The 12,658-nt window shown below is 35.5% G+C and overlaps 1 protein-coding gene across 1 annotated transcript in view; it reads left to right on the top strand.

The window, feature by feature from the left end:
- Positions 1-12,216, top strand: part of LOC127964451 (transmembrane protein 163) — a 34,281-nt gene extending 22,065 nt beyond the window's left edge. The window contains exons 3-8 of the mRNA XM_052564669.1: positions 2,650-2,693; positions 3,094-3,185; positions 4,413-4,509; positions 7,063-7,174; positions 8,695-8,836; positions 8,931-12,216. Of these exons, the coding sequence (XP_052420629.1) occupies positions 2,650-2,693; positions 3,094-3,185; positions 4,413-4,509; positions 7,063-7,174; positions 8,695-8,836; positions 8,931-8,991 (548 nt within the window). The 3' untranslated portion in view covers positions 8,992-12,216. The remainder of the gene's footprint in view (positions 1-2,649; positions 2,694-3,093; positions 3,186-4,412; positions 4,510-7,062; positions 7,175-8,694; positions 8,837-8,930) is intronic.
- The last annotated feature ends 442 nt before the right edge of the window (positions 12,217-12,658 follow it).

Genomic DNA, 12,658 nt, shown 5'->3' with positions numbered 1-12,658 from the left:
ACTTCCTCTTTTCTATAGCATGAAATAAACATGAATGAGCATCACAAGGTATCTTGTTTCAAGTGCGGATAGATGTCAATATACAAAATTTTTCAAGTTTTAAGTACACCAATGTTAATCTACACTCCTGTCTAGTTTGATTGTCGGACAAAATGGCAGATTTGGCATTTTGATGGGTCAGACTGCATTAACAGTCAAACTCCCTGCAATGGGTGAATTGCAAGGATCCCCAATGAAATGATTGGTTTCCACCCATGAAAATTTGGAAAACAATGCTAAATGTGAACTCACCTTTCTAAATAAATTGGTAAAATCATTGCATCACTGAAGATTCTGTTAGAAACTCTGATTCTTAGAGAAACCTGAGATTCCCTTAGAACTGCACTTGTGTTTTGACTGGACTGGACCAACCTGTAATATATATACACTATATACTACTATTTACTATTGGAGCATTTGAAACAACATTTATGAGACATTTCATGTCTGATTTTGTTGCTTCTTTATCTGACAGTCTCTCCCAGTCCACAAATACAACAAAAACCTCTGCGCTTCCTGCTCCTAAAGAAAAAACTTCTGTTTCAAAAACTACTGGTGGCATTCTGCCGCTCTGCCATAGAGAGTGTTTTAACTGTCTTATGATGTGGTATAGGGGGTGTTCAGGAGCTAACAAAAAAGCTCTACAGAGGGTTATAAAGCCTGTGCACCTGCATCATTCAGATTTTTTTACATTGACTTTGATTATGTTATTGTGGTCTATGTGTATGTGGTTATCAAATTGTAGCACCTAAGTGTGAAATTTCATTGCATTCCAATGCAACGACAATAAAAGCTTGAAATTGAAGTTGAAAATTTATATTTGTGATGTTATTTAAATGTGAGGAAAGCATTTTTTTTTTTGGAGATTTTACTATTTCCCTGTTCAATAAGATAAGAGTTGATCTTACCTGAAATAGCTGTCCAGAGACATTGTAAACAGAGCTTCTGCGTGAACTGAGATTCATTGAAAGGTGCCTTGAACCATACACTCGAGGCTAGGACAGACTGAAAGTGAAATAGTGACTAAGTGCAAATTTAGAGAAGACACCCATCTTCCTCTGTCTTCTCTTTTTCTTCCTCTACAGCTTTTCTCCCGTTAATAGGTGTCTTGTGTCTTGTTAGCAAACCCCCAACAAGGAGTTTTCGTTTTGTGCTCCGACTTAAACATTTTAAGTATAAATTTCCCCAGTTCAGATCTGCTGTTTGTCAAAAGATCTGGACCAACCTACACTTTCCACCTCCAGTTTCCACCTGAGCCTAAAGAAAATGGTTTAACAAATCAAAGTATGCTGACACCTGAACACCAAAACGATGTGCTTATTGAACATTTCAAAACCATGCATTTACATAAACAGAAAAAAAAAAATGTTTCTTGTTAATACTAATACGGATGTAATGCAGGACTGGAGACATTCACACTGATTTTGACCTACCTCCTCAGGCATTTTTCCTACACTCACTGAGTTCTTTGATCATCACATTCCTTCTTATGTGCTCAATTTTTTGGAGGAATATTTCATATTCATATATATAGGCCAGGAAGATAGATCTGTAAATTTTTATCTGCTCATATTGCCAAGTTCACAAAATCTATAGTTCATAGTTATTAAAGACTGTAAGCTGTTTCTCCGTTTTACTATTATGACCCCTCAGCCACAATTTTGGTTTTTATGTATCGAGAGAGTTGAGAAAAAAATGAAGAGAGAGAATGTGATGGAAACACGATCTGGTTCAAACTTGAACTAAACCACTGATTTAGACTTGTACTGACTCGTTGGATATGATATATTACAATGCATCAACATTTGTCATAGGCTCTGAAGAGTCCTCAGTTGTTTTATCATTTGATTTAATAAACAAAAAAATCTTTTTTTCATACATAATAACAGCTCCTGAGCAGAAGTGTTGTTCTGTTTCAAGGGCAGTGTGGGATATCATGCGATGTGCAGCCCCTCTGTTGCTATGACACGTGGTGGTCGCGCCTGTCTTTAAAGTTGGAGATCAATAGAACCGTGAGGGTTCTCCACTCAAGAGGGGGGCAGCAAATAGAGCCTCTCCAATGCAAGCTCACGCTCGGTAAAATGGAGAGCCTCATTTCTCTACAGCTTTGTCAAAAAGTCAAAACACAGTGGGCAGCCTTTTTCAATTCATATTTTAATAGATGCAAATAGAGGGGGGAGTTGACTGTGCATTCTGTTACTGATAAATGAAACATAATGTGGAGCTGAATAGAATAGAATAGAATAATACATATTATTATTATTATATACAGATGACATTTACATGAAAATATGCTGCTCAGAAAAAAAAAATACAAAGTATTGTCACTGTACCATTTCCAAGAACAATTATAATACTGTTATTTTTATGTTATTTTAATGATTTGTTACTAAACATTAGTTCAGAATAATAATAAAATAATAATAATAATAATAATAATAATAATAATAAAAACAGCTTAACAGCCATCAGACGCTCCTTTACATTAGTCAGAGCTGCAAAGTGCTATACTGTGTATTATTTATCCTTTGTCACGCAATATGTAAATACATTAATTTTTAAATATCTTTGTGTCTTTTTTTTTTCTGTTGTTTTGTTTTACCCCAATAGCTGCATCCTTCATGAGACACAGCGCATCAGCTTTTGGATTTGCCGTAAGTATAATCTTCCGTGTTAAAGAACTACATTTTATTTTTATGCAAAAGTTTCTGGAAATATGTGCAGTTGTTTTTACTTAATGTTCAGTTGTCAAGCTATGTGCTGATATCATTTAAATGGTGTCTGTGTTAAGCATATCCCAACACCTAATGTAGGATATGAGAGATGATTGCTAATGACAATAAAAAAAATACACCAAGCTGCTTAACAGGATATTTTTATGATCCAGGTTTTGTTTTTGATTTATAACATTTACATTCATTACATGCTCGTGCTCAAGGCAGCCGTGGGAGGGTTTCATTAGACTAAATGTATCACTGGACCTAAGTTTGTGACAGTGAGATGATTGAATGAGCATTATTTGTGTAGCACTGATGAATCACTGTTGTTTTTCAGTTTGATGCATCGTTAGATGTTCTTTCCTCCATTATAGTGCTGTGGCGCTATAGCAACGCTGCAGCAGTGCACTCTGCCCATAGAGAATACATGTAAGTAAACAAAAGCCAAGCTGTCTGTGGTATGTAGGGCACTGCATAGTATAAAAAACCTGCAGCAAAACACTAAAAAGCATGAATAATGCTTCCTCTGTGACCAACACTAAAAAAACAAAACTTCCAAACATTTTAAAATATGAGTCAACAATTCACTGTCAGTTCTATTCTTAGTAAAGCTAGTGCATTTGGAATTGTGCTGGAGCATTGTAGAAAACGTAATCGAGTAGATCATACCAGCATTCAGTGCAATACATTATAGGTCTGAACATGTTCGATTTATCAGGTTTGTTGAGTGATCTGCCATGTTTCAGGTTTTCCCCTTGACTGTCTCTATTGGAGACGTATTACGCTGATGAAGGCCTGTGCTGCTGGTTTCATCCTCAGTCTGTGGGGGCTTGTGAATCTCATTTCTCTGGTCGATGTGTCAGAAAGGGAGATTTATAGTGCAATACTAGAGAAGAATTGCAGGTCTCTGTAGGTGTACCGGCGGCCGCTTGTCATACAGAGAATCTGAACGTGCATTGTGGGCACTTTTCATATTTTTCAAAGTGGATCAGGTTTCTGCAGGTTTACTATAAAAAGCGAAGAATTTGTTAATCAGTTGAGGCCAGTGTTTTCAGGTAACCCTTTGTGAAACTGTCAGTGTTTTTGCTTCAACCTTGAGCCCAATAAGCAGTAATTAGGAGTTTATTGAGACAAAAGTTGTAGTTCATAGCTATTTAATAGTCAGAATTGGACCTTAAAATACAGTGTGACCTAAATGGTAATCTTGTAAAACAGTATTACAATTTAAAATATAATTTGAATATGTTTTAAAATGTAGTTTATGTCTGTGCTAATAAATCTGAATTTTTGGGATCATTGCTCCAGCCTTCAGTGTCACGTGATCCTGATTTGGTGTTCAATTAACATTTCAGTTATTATTATTAATGTTGAAAAAGTTTATACAATGATGTGTTTTTTTAGGATTCTTTGATGAATAGAAAGTTCAAAAGAACAGCACTTATTTGATATGTGAATCTTTTGTAACTTTATAAATGTATTAACTGTCCCTTTTAATTAATTGAATGCATCTTTGCTAAATATTTATATCTTTAAAACAAATCTTACTGACCCCAAACATGTGAACGATAAAGTAACTCAAATCATATAAACTAATTCAAGATTTGATTAAATGTTTTATTTTATCAGCATATTTGTTCTGGTTTTCTCCATCAACAGAGCATGTGTGATCCTGGGAGTGATTTTCATCTTGTCTTCTATGTGTATTTTGGGGAAGGCCATCCATGATCTGGCCACCAAACTTCTTCCTGAAGTGGTGAGTTCAATGGCAGTGTCTCATATCTATCATTTTAAGATGAATGTTTCTACAATAGATGGAATACAATCATCTTCACACCTTAAAACAATCACATTATAAATTGTTAGCATAAGGACCTCGTTCTACCTATTTTGATCCTTAAAAATGACTTTAGGTTAGCTGCCAAACTTGTTCTTCACTGCAGTATTTCATCTCACTGACAGTTGTGGATTTTAACAGCAGTCACAGCTAACAGCAATGTGTTCACTATTTATCCATTAATTAGTCAAAGACTGGCACCACTCCAAAGAGCTGCAGGATAATCATTTCAGAGGTGGTGATTAATGGGATTGCGATTTTAATCTCTCTCTGTTTCCATCTCTTTTACACCACTGCTAAATCTCTGAGCACTGATACATCCCTACTCTAACATTACTGAACATTATTTTTATGATCATCTACCAACAAAATGTTAACTGATATCCAGGCCTGGAGACTTGCAGTTATCGGTGCATCACAAAATACTCTCTCTGTTTATACTGCGTGAGGAAACATGTAAGGAGGGGAGAAGGAATAACAGAGAGAAAAAATGGCTATACTCAAAATAAATAAATAAAAAGATTAATGACAACCAACAATATATATTTTTCCATTTGTTTGCCATTGACAGCCTAAAGGCACCTCTCTAATCAAAGAAAATCTAAATGTAAATCAGTGTTTTCACTCAGTGTTTATTTTTTCTAGCTGGGAGATAGCAATTCACACCCTTTTCATCTTCCCAGACTATAAAATGCTAATGAGCAGGAGGAAACGGCAGTAATCACACATAGATGCTGCTGACAGGAATAATAGGTGTCAGAGGTCTGTTATGATTCACTCCAGCAGCACAGCAGGAGGGTCAAGATTGAGTTTTTATCACTGTCTTCTGCGGTTTATCTGATGCATTTCTAATGTGATTTTTTAGCTGAAAAATGTTGCCAGAATCTGGTGTGGAATGCGTTACTTGCACCCAAGATATTTATTAACTAGTCAACTAATACTAAAACTATAAAACAATTGGTTAATTTAAATGAAGCTAAAATACAATATTCAATCAATTAGTCAATTAAAGCTAAAACTGAAATGAAAATGAAAACATAAAAATAAATGCAAATTTGAAACATTCACAAATGCTACAAAATCATTAGCATATAAATAATACTGAAATAACACTGGTTGCACCGAATAAACTTGAGTTTAGTAAATGGCACGTTTTACGTTTTTGCTTAAACTAATACATCTATATAGATGCACTTATAATGATAGCTGATTTATATTGAGATTTTCCGTTTTATACTGATATCTAAGTGTGTGTGTGTGTGTGTATCGTGTCATCACTCAACAAGTCACTAGTGAATGTCACCTCTGATGTAAATATTTACTGTCATCACAGACAGTTTAATTTATTTATATGCTTTCAAGCCTTGTTTAGTCCCACAAGTGTTAAAGAAACATCACAGCAGCAGCTTTAATGATGGATTGGTGCCGGCCGGAAGCCATCGCTTCTGTCGGCCCTCTCCTATTGCATTAGGATGGATGATTCGGAAATGGGCTTTCACCTTCTTTAATGTGCTTTTTTTCATTCTATCAGCCTGCAGTTCCACATTCATTAGACCTGGAGTCTCCATGTCAGGACCCTTCACTGGTAAATGGCCATCGCTCTGAATCCCTAAGGTGGCCTTATTGAAAAATGTGTGGTCCAATTCATCCGAATTCATCCAAATTAATGCGTAACTAGCCAGTCTACAGCTTAAAAGACGAAAGTCTGAATTTAAACACATTCTTTGTCTCTCAGCTGTTCCTAGGAGATGAAGGTCTCTGAACAAACTGTCTTGTATGTAAGATAAATACTTCTAGATGTCGTGTGGGTGGAAAGCAGACATTCTTAGTTTGGAGAGAAAAGTGAAAAGCAAAAGAGACACAAACAGCTGTAGTTCATCTGTGATGCACCTGAAAATGTCCTCAAGACTGATACAAGTCATTTATGCAGTTTTATTATTTATAATAGCTATTTTTGTACTTTTCGTTTTCCTTTTTCATCTGTCTTTGGTTTTGCATCTTCTCATGTCTTTTTATTGTGATGCTTTTGTGATCAGTTTCACTGACCTTGTTTGTTTAATTTTTGTCCATATTTCTGGTACAAACGTTAATTTTTCATATATATTAGAATAGTTCTGTTAACTGTTCGTTGTGTGAATCAGTTTGTGTGAGTCTTATATCTAGTCTAGTCCTGTTATCATGCTTTTTCGATTCCTTTTTAAATATTAAGCATACTTTTCGCTTGTACTTAAAATGAACTGCACTTCATCTCTCTATCGCCTCAAGAGCCGACAAGACATAAATGAAAGACAGGCTGATATTGTTATATTTTTACACATTTATCCCTCTTCCACAGGAGTTCAGGCTTTAATATCTCCATATTGGTATTGCATGTGCCCCCTTCCCGATGTAAGATTCAACCATATGGACCCTGCATCATTTCTACTGTGAACAATTCTGCTTTCTGTCTGTTACTGTCTGTCTCTCTGCCAGGGTGACTTCCTGTTCAGCGTTTCTATCGTCAGCGGCCTCATGTGTGTCATTCTTGCTGTTGCCAAGTTCATGCTGGGAAGGATTTTGACCAGCAGAGCTCTAATCACTGATGGTATGATGACACACACACACACACACACACACACACACACACACACAGCATGTACCTTTTCACTGTTTCTCATTAAGTTCATATTATTATCTCACAATGTCATGGTGCCACCTGCCTCTGTGACTATTACTTTTTTTTTTTTTGAATCACAAGCACCAATTTTTCACTTTTTCTGTCATTTTTTCAAAACTCTTCACATAGTGAGCACAACAGCAATCTATGTGGGTTGAACTGTGGATCATTTTTTATTGCTTTGGCCCCAAATGCATTCTATGGCTACATCTTTAAAATGACATTAAATCTTTTTCTCATTTAGACACAACCAAATGCCTGTGTATCTACAGGCCAGCCTTCCAATTGAAATGCTATGTTCAAAACTGTTAAACTTAAGTTCAAAACGCAAAATAAAACAGGTAGCAATTTGCTACATTTCTACAGTAATCTCATTTTCTAATATAGTAGTTTTAACATGTATACATTTAACATATTTTGTTGTTTGATTAACATTAATGAGATGGACAGGTAGTTAATTAAGCTGCTGTCTCTTTAAGACTGTAATATTGTAAGAATGCAAAATACTGACACATCCCCGGTTTCCACCCACCTGTTTATGTTCGCTTAGATATGTTCTGTGCAATTGTTTTGATTGAGGGAAATAAGATACAATTCTAATTTTAACAATATTTCTTCTTCAGACTTTGTTCTTTAAATAAACTAAGAATCAGCTGCATACAAAGTGACCAAATCTGGTTTTCAACCACTGAAATTGGGTAATATCTATAAAAAACATGATGATATCTTTAGTACTTCTTGATTTATAGGCATGCAAACGTTGTCACTGACAGAAAGGGAACAAGATACATCTCATGTTTCAACATTATTTGTTCTACAGACATTCCTCTTTTTAAAAAAAGAAGTATATTTGCAAACTGACCAACATTTAGTTTTTGACCACTGATTGTATGTGCATTTTAACGATTTACTTCTGGAGCCAAATTCACATTTCTCTGGAACTGAACCATATAAGGCCTTAAAGATAAATATGCTTAAAGGGAAGTTTGTTAAAACCCAATATCTAAAAGGACATTTAGATATCTTTAATAGTTCTTGATTTACAGGCACGCAAACTTTGGAGGAAAAAAACTTGCTATTTCCCCATTTTTGAATGGTCACCATTGGCACAGAATGCAATAAATATTGCTAAAGTCAACAAGTTTTTTTTCTAACAGACCTACCAATCTCTGTGTAAAAGTAACTTATGATGCTGCCATCTTTCTGAGTCTTTACTCCCCTGTAATTTGACTCTGAATCTCAGGTGAAAACTGCCATTTTGACCTCCCGTCTACAAAATAGTGGAATAGTCAGTAAATACTCATCCATGACATTTAATATTTTGGCTTTCATCACTATACATGTCTATCTTACTGCTGTTCATAAACCTTAAATGAGGGTGTCATGAAGATGAAATTCATAGCAACACATAAAATGTAATTGCTCTCTGATCATTTATTTTTCGGAAGGCTTTAATTCTATGGTTGGAGGCATCATGGGATTTTCCATCCTCATCAGCGCTGAGGTGTTTAAACATCATCCCACCATCTGGTACCTGGACGGAACCACTGGGGTCCTGATTGGACTCATCATTCTAGCTTATGGGGTCAAGTAAGTGTATTCACTGAGAACATACTGATAGTTTCTGCCATTCACGCTGTCATGTCTCTAATGTGAATCTTTCCATTCTTCATTTCTCCTGCAGGCTGTTGATCGACATGGTGCCGCGAGTAAGACAGACTCGAAACTATGAGCGCTTTGAGTAACGCTGGTTCAGAAGAACAAAAAAGGCATCATATGGATCCAGTTATCCCTCTCGGCTCCTGCTGCTCTCTCAACTCACACGATACCCAAATACATCCAGGAATGAAGTCTGCTGGCAGCCAATTCAGCATCATGTATTGTAGAATCCCTAGTCTGACCAGCTCCTGATGTCCTCTTTCACTCAGCACAACATTTAAGAGAAGGAAGGAGGAAGAAGAAAGAGCTGATCAGTGGATCCGTGTCACTCCTAGCACTCAAGATATCATCCTGAAGGGAGTCACTGCTTTTAAACAGAGATCAGCATTTATTGGTCACATCCATGAAATTTTATTATGCCACATTTTATGTTTTTGTTTCTTAAATTATGGAGGAAGACATTGACTTATACTATAATATACTCTATGTTTAATGAAAAATCACGTGAATGTGTATGTGAAACCACACGACTATAATTCATTTTAGGTCAGTTTTAGAGATCATCTTTCTGTTACATCACATCGTCCCACCTATTGTCCCCCAGAATGATTTAATTATATGTTATGTTTATTTATTAGTGTATAATATTGTATATATCTCAGAGCTAGAGACCAGCATCGTTTCCAGTGTAGAGGTGATACTTATTTAAATGAAGAAAGCACACAGAAATGTCCTGAATTAGTCATAACTATATTATAGGTTAAAGACCACAATTCAGGGTCAGTAGGATAATTAAATGAAATATCGATATTGGAAAAATAGCTTCAGGTATTTACAGGAAAGGCCCATAATGCACCAGTGATCTGTCAATAGTCAAAATGACTGACCAGCACAGAAAGCAGCTTGAACTTCCTGACCGTTTAACTATTTCTAGCACCACAACCAGGACAAAATACAAAAACTGAAATAATCCTAGATCCATGTACTCTTGTGTTTTACTACTTTTAATTTTTCAATTGTACTGCACACTGTGCAATTCAATGCTAAATATCTTTATTCATGTTTTTAGCTGAACTGTTTTTTTTTAATAGCAGTTGATTAATCTGACCTTTGCTGATTTCTGTGGCATGCATTGCTGTGTCTGTTTGCCACTTGCTATTGAATTTATCAGATATTGTTTTTGTGCCAAGACAGAATGAGATTAGAATGGCCTGAAGTATCGTCTGATGTAGAAATGATTGATTTGGGCTCCAGCAGACAGAATGAATCATTGGTGTATTATGGAGGGTTTGTGAGGCAGGGCAACTTATTCCTCAATGGAGCACAAATCATTGGAAAAACAAAGCACATTTTAGTTTCTTACCGCACTAACAAAACTAATCTATAGTAAAATGGGGGTTTCACCTTTCATTTCTGTTTTCACAAAGATTGAATCATAAATCCAAATGTTTGTCATTTCTGACCTGTGAATCTTTACCTACATGACCTACATTTTATAAAATGTTATATTTTTCTGGAAAAACAATATTTTCACAAGGATGCGGTAAATTAATTTAATAAGTAATCAGTAAAACATTTATGTTACAAAAGATTTTTATTTCAAATAAATGCTATTTCTTTGAACTTTCTATTCATCAGGGGATCCTGAAAAATCTGCATATTAGTATGATTTCTGAAGGATCATGTGACACTAAAGACTGGAGTAACGGCTGCTGAAAATTCAGCTTTGCCATCACAATAAATTAAATTTTTAAACAGAAAACAGTCCTTTAAATCGGTAATAATTCACACTATTAGTATTTCTATGTTATCTTTGATCAAATAAATTCAGCCTTCTTGAGCACAAAATACTTTTTAAACTTACGGATCCCAACCTTGTGAACCGTAGTGCATTTTAAAATGCATTTATTTTATTCATATATAAAACACATCAGTGACTATAAAAATGCACATCAGTTTTTAAAATTATTTATTTATTTGCACATTTGAGTTGCTTCCTAAGCATTCAAATCTTATTTTGTCACTTACCATCCCAAATATAATTAACTCTAATTCCTGTTACAGAATAACTGCGTGTTTGATGTGTTATGCAAATGAGCTTCAGTGGAAGATCTTTTTACTGTCTCACAAGCACAGTGTCACACAAAGGGTACCTATTTTTTCATCATCAAAATTGAACATCAGCTATCATATTTCCCCCACTTTTAAACATAACTTCTTTTTGCTTCTGTGTCTCATAATTGGGACATAAATGGAACTGAATGTAAAAGACTGCGATCGGTTCACAGATCATCTACTGCACACTGATTTATGTATCTCACCGATATTACCAGACAATCACGAGTCGACCAATAACTGCAGCACAGACTCCCGAAGCCTTTTGTCTACTGATCAATGTGATCTGAAGAGGGAAACTTTAAAGCAGGACATTTTATATTTATGTTCTTTTACATCACAGCAAAGTTGATTTTATTTATTATTGATTTGTACTCAAGTGATTGCGTGTTTGTGCTGTAATACAATAGCATCATTCCATATACATATACAGTGGAAGTCCTTGCGTTATAACTTGAATATTTCTTCAACTTCAGTGTTCCATATATAAACTGTACTGACTAGACTGTATATTTGTGTGTAGACTGCCCATGGTAATGTGCCGAATTGATGCTGTAGTATGTTTACAAAATTTGGTATTGAGTATTTATAATATTCATTTGTCAGGTCACATCTGCTAGATATAGGCAGTTGCTTTATTCGTTCATTTCCATCAGGCATATTGTGCTAGTTTTGTAGATTTACGCTTGTGTTAGGCTGTAATGTACCATCAGCTGACACATAGGAGAACAGTGCTGTCTGTTCATAGACTTCAGTGGCTGCAGTTGCTTATCCATTACTGTAAAGATCATCAGGGTCACACAAATGTTACATTAGCATAGTTAAGGTGGTGATGACTGTATAAATCAGCCTATATTCCAAAGACAAACTGACAGCTGGACCCTGTATTAGATGGCTCAGGCCTGTAGTCTGTACTTATGCTGTAGTTTAGTCGTAAGCAATAGCCTAGGCCTACTCACTGCTACGCTTTGCATGAAAACAACCACGTTCCCACAAAATTGCACAAACACACACTGATACACACATGCACAGCACAGGCAAATACATACACAACACATTTCTAATGTCTTGCACATAGACAAGAGGTTCTGAATGTACATTTATTTCCAAACTAATGCTGATCTATATTTCTGTAGAACATGTGAAATATGGCTTGACCTAAAGGTTGTACAAAAATAAAATCTCTTAAGAAAACACTGCTTGATTATGTCTAATTGTCCATAGTTTGGACTGTGTACAATAGTGTGCTATACTTATTTGTAGGCCAGTTAGTTTGTCATATTTATTGTGACATTACTCGGTATACTGTAACAGTACCAGCTGTACAGTCTATGTTAATGAATATCTGAGTGAATACAATTTAATCTGTTAGACATGTATGATGAAGTATAAACATGTTTAGGTTACAACAAGTGGTTACAAAAACTAAATCTAAATTAGGGAAAAAAAAGTCAAACGTGTGACAACTTGCCCCTGTGACTTTTATTGTTGCATTATTTTTTTAGAAGGAGGTGTTCTGCATTTTTTATTTATGGCCACTAGATGGCGAGCTGTTACAGTGACAGGTAGTTACAGGACACAACAGATCAACCGACAAGCTTACTTGTGTCTGTGTTTCTTACCGATTTGTTGACAAAC

Source organism: Carassius gibelio, chromosome B9, assembly GCF_023724105.1.
Source record: "Carassius gibelio isolate Cgi1373 ecotype wild population from Czech Republic chromosome B9, carGib1.2-hapl.c, whole genome shotgun sequence".
Classification (NCBI taxonomy): Eukaryota; Metazoa; Chordata; class Actinopteri; order Cypriniformes; family Cyprinidae; genus Carassius; species Carassius gibelio.
Note: the sequence above shows the minus strand (reverse complement) of the source record. Positions and strands in the feature narration are given on the sequence as shown.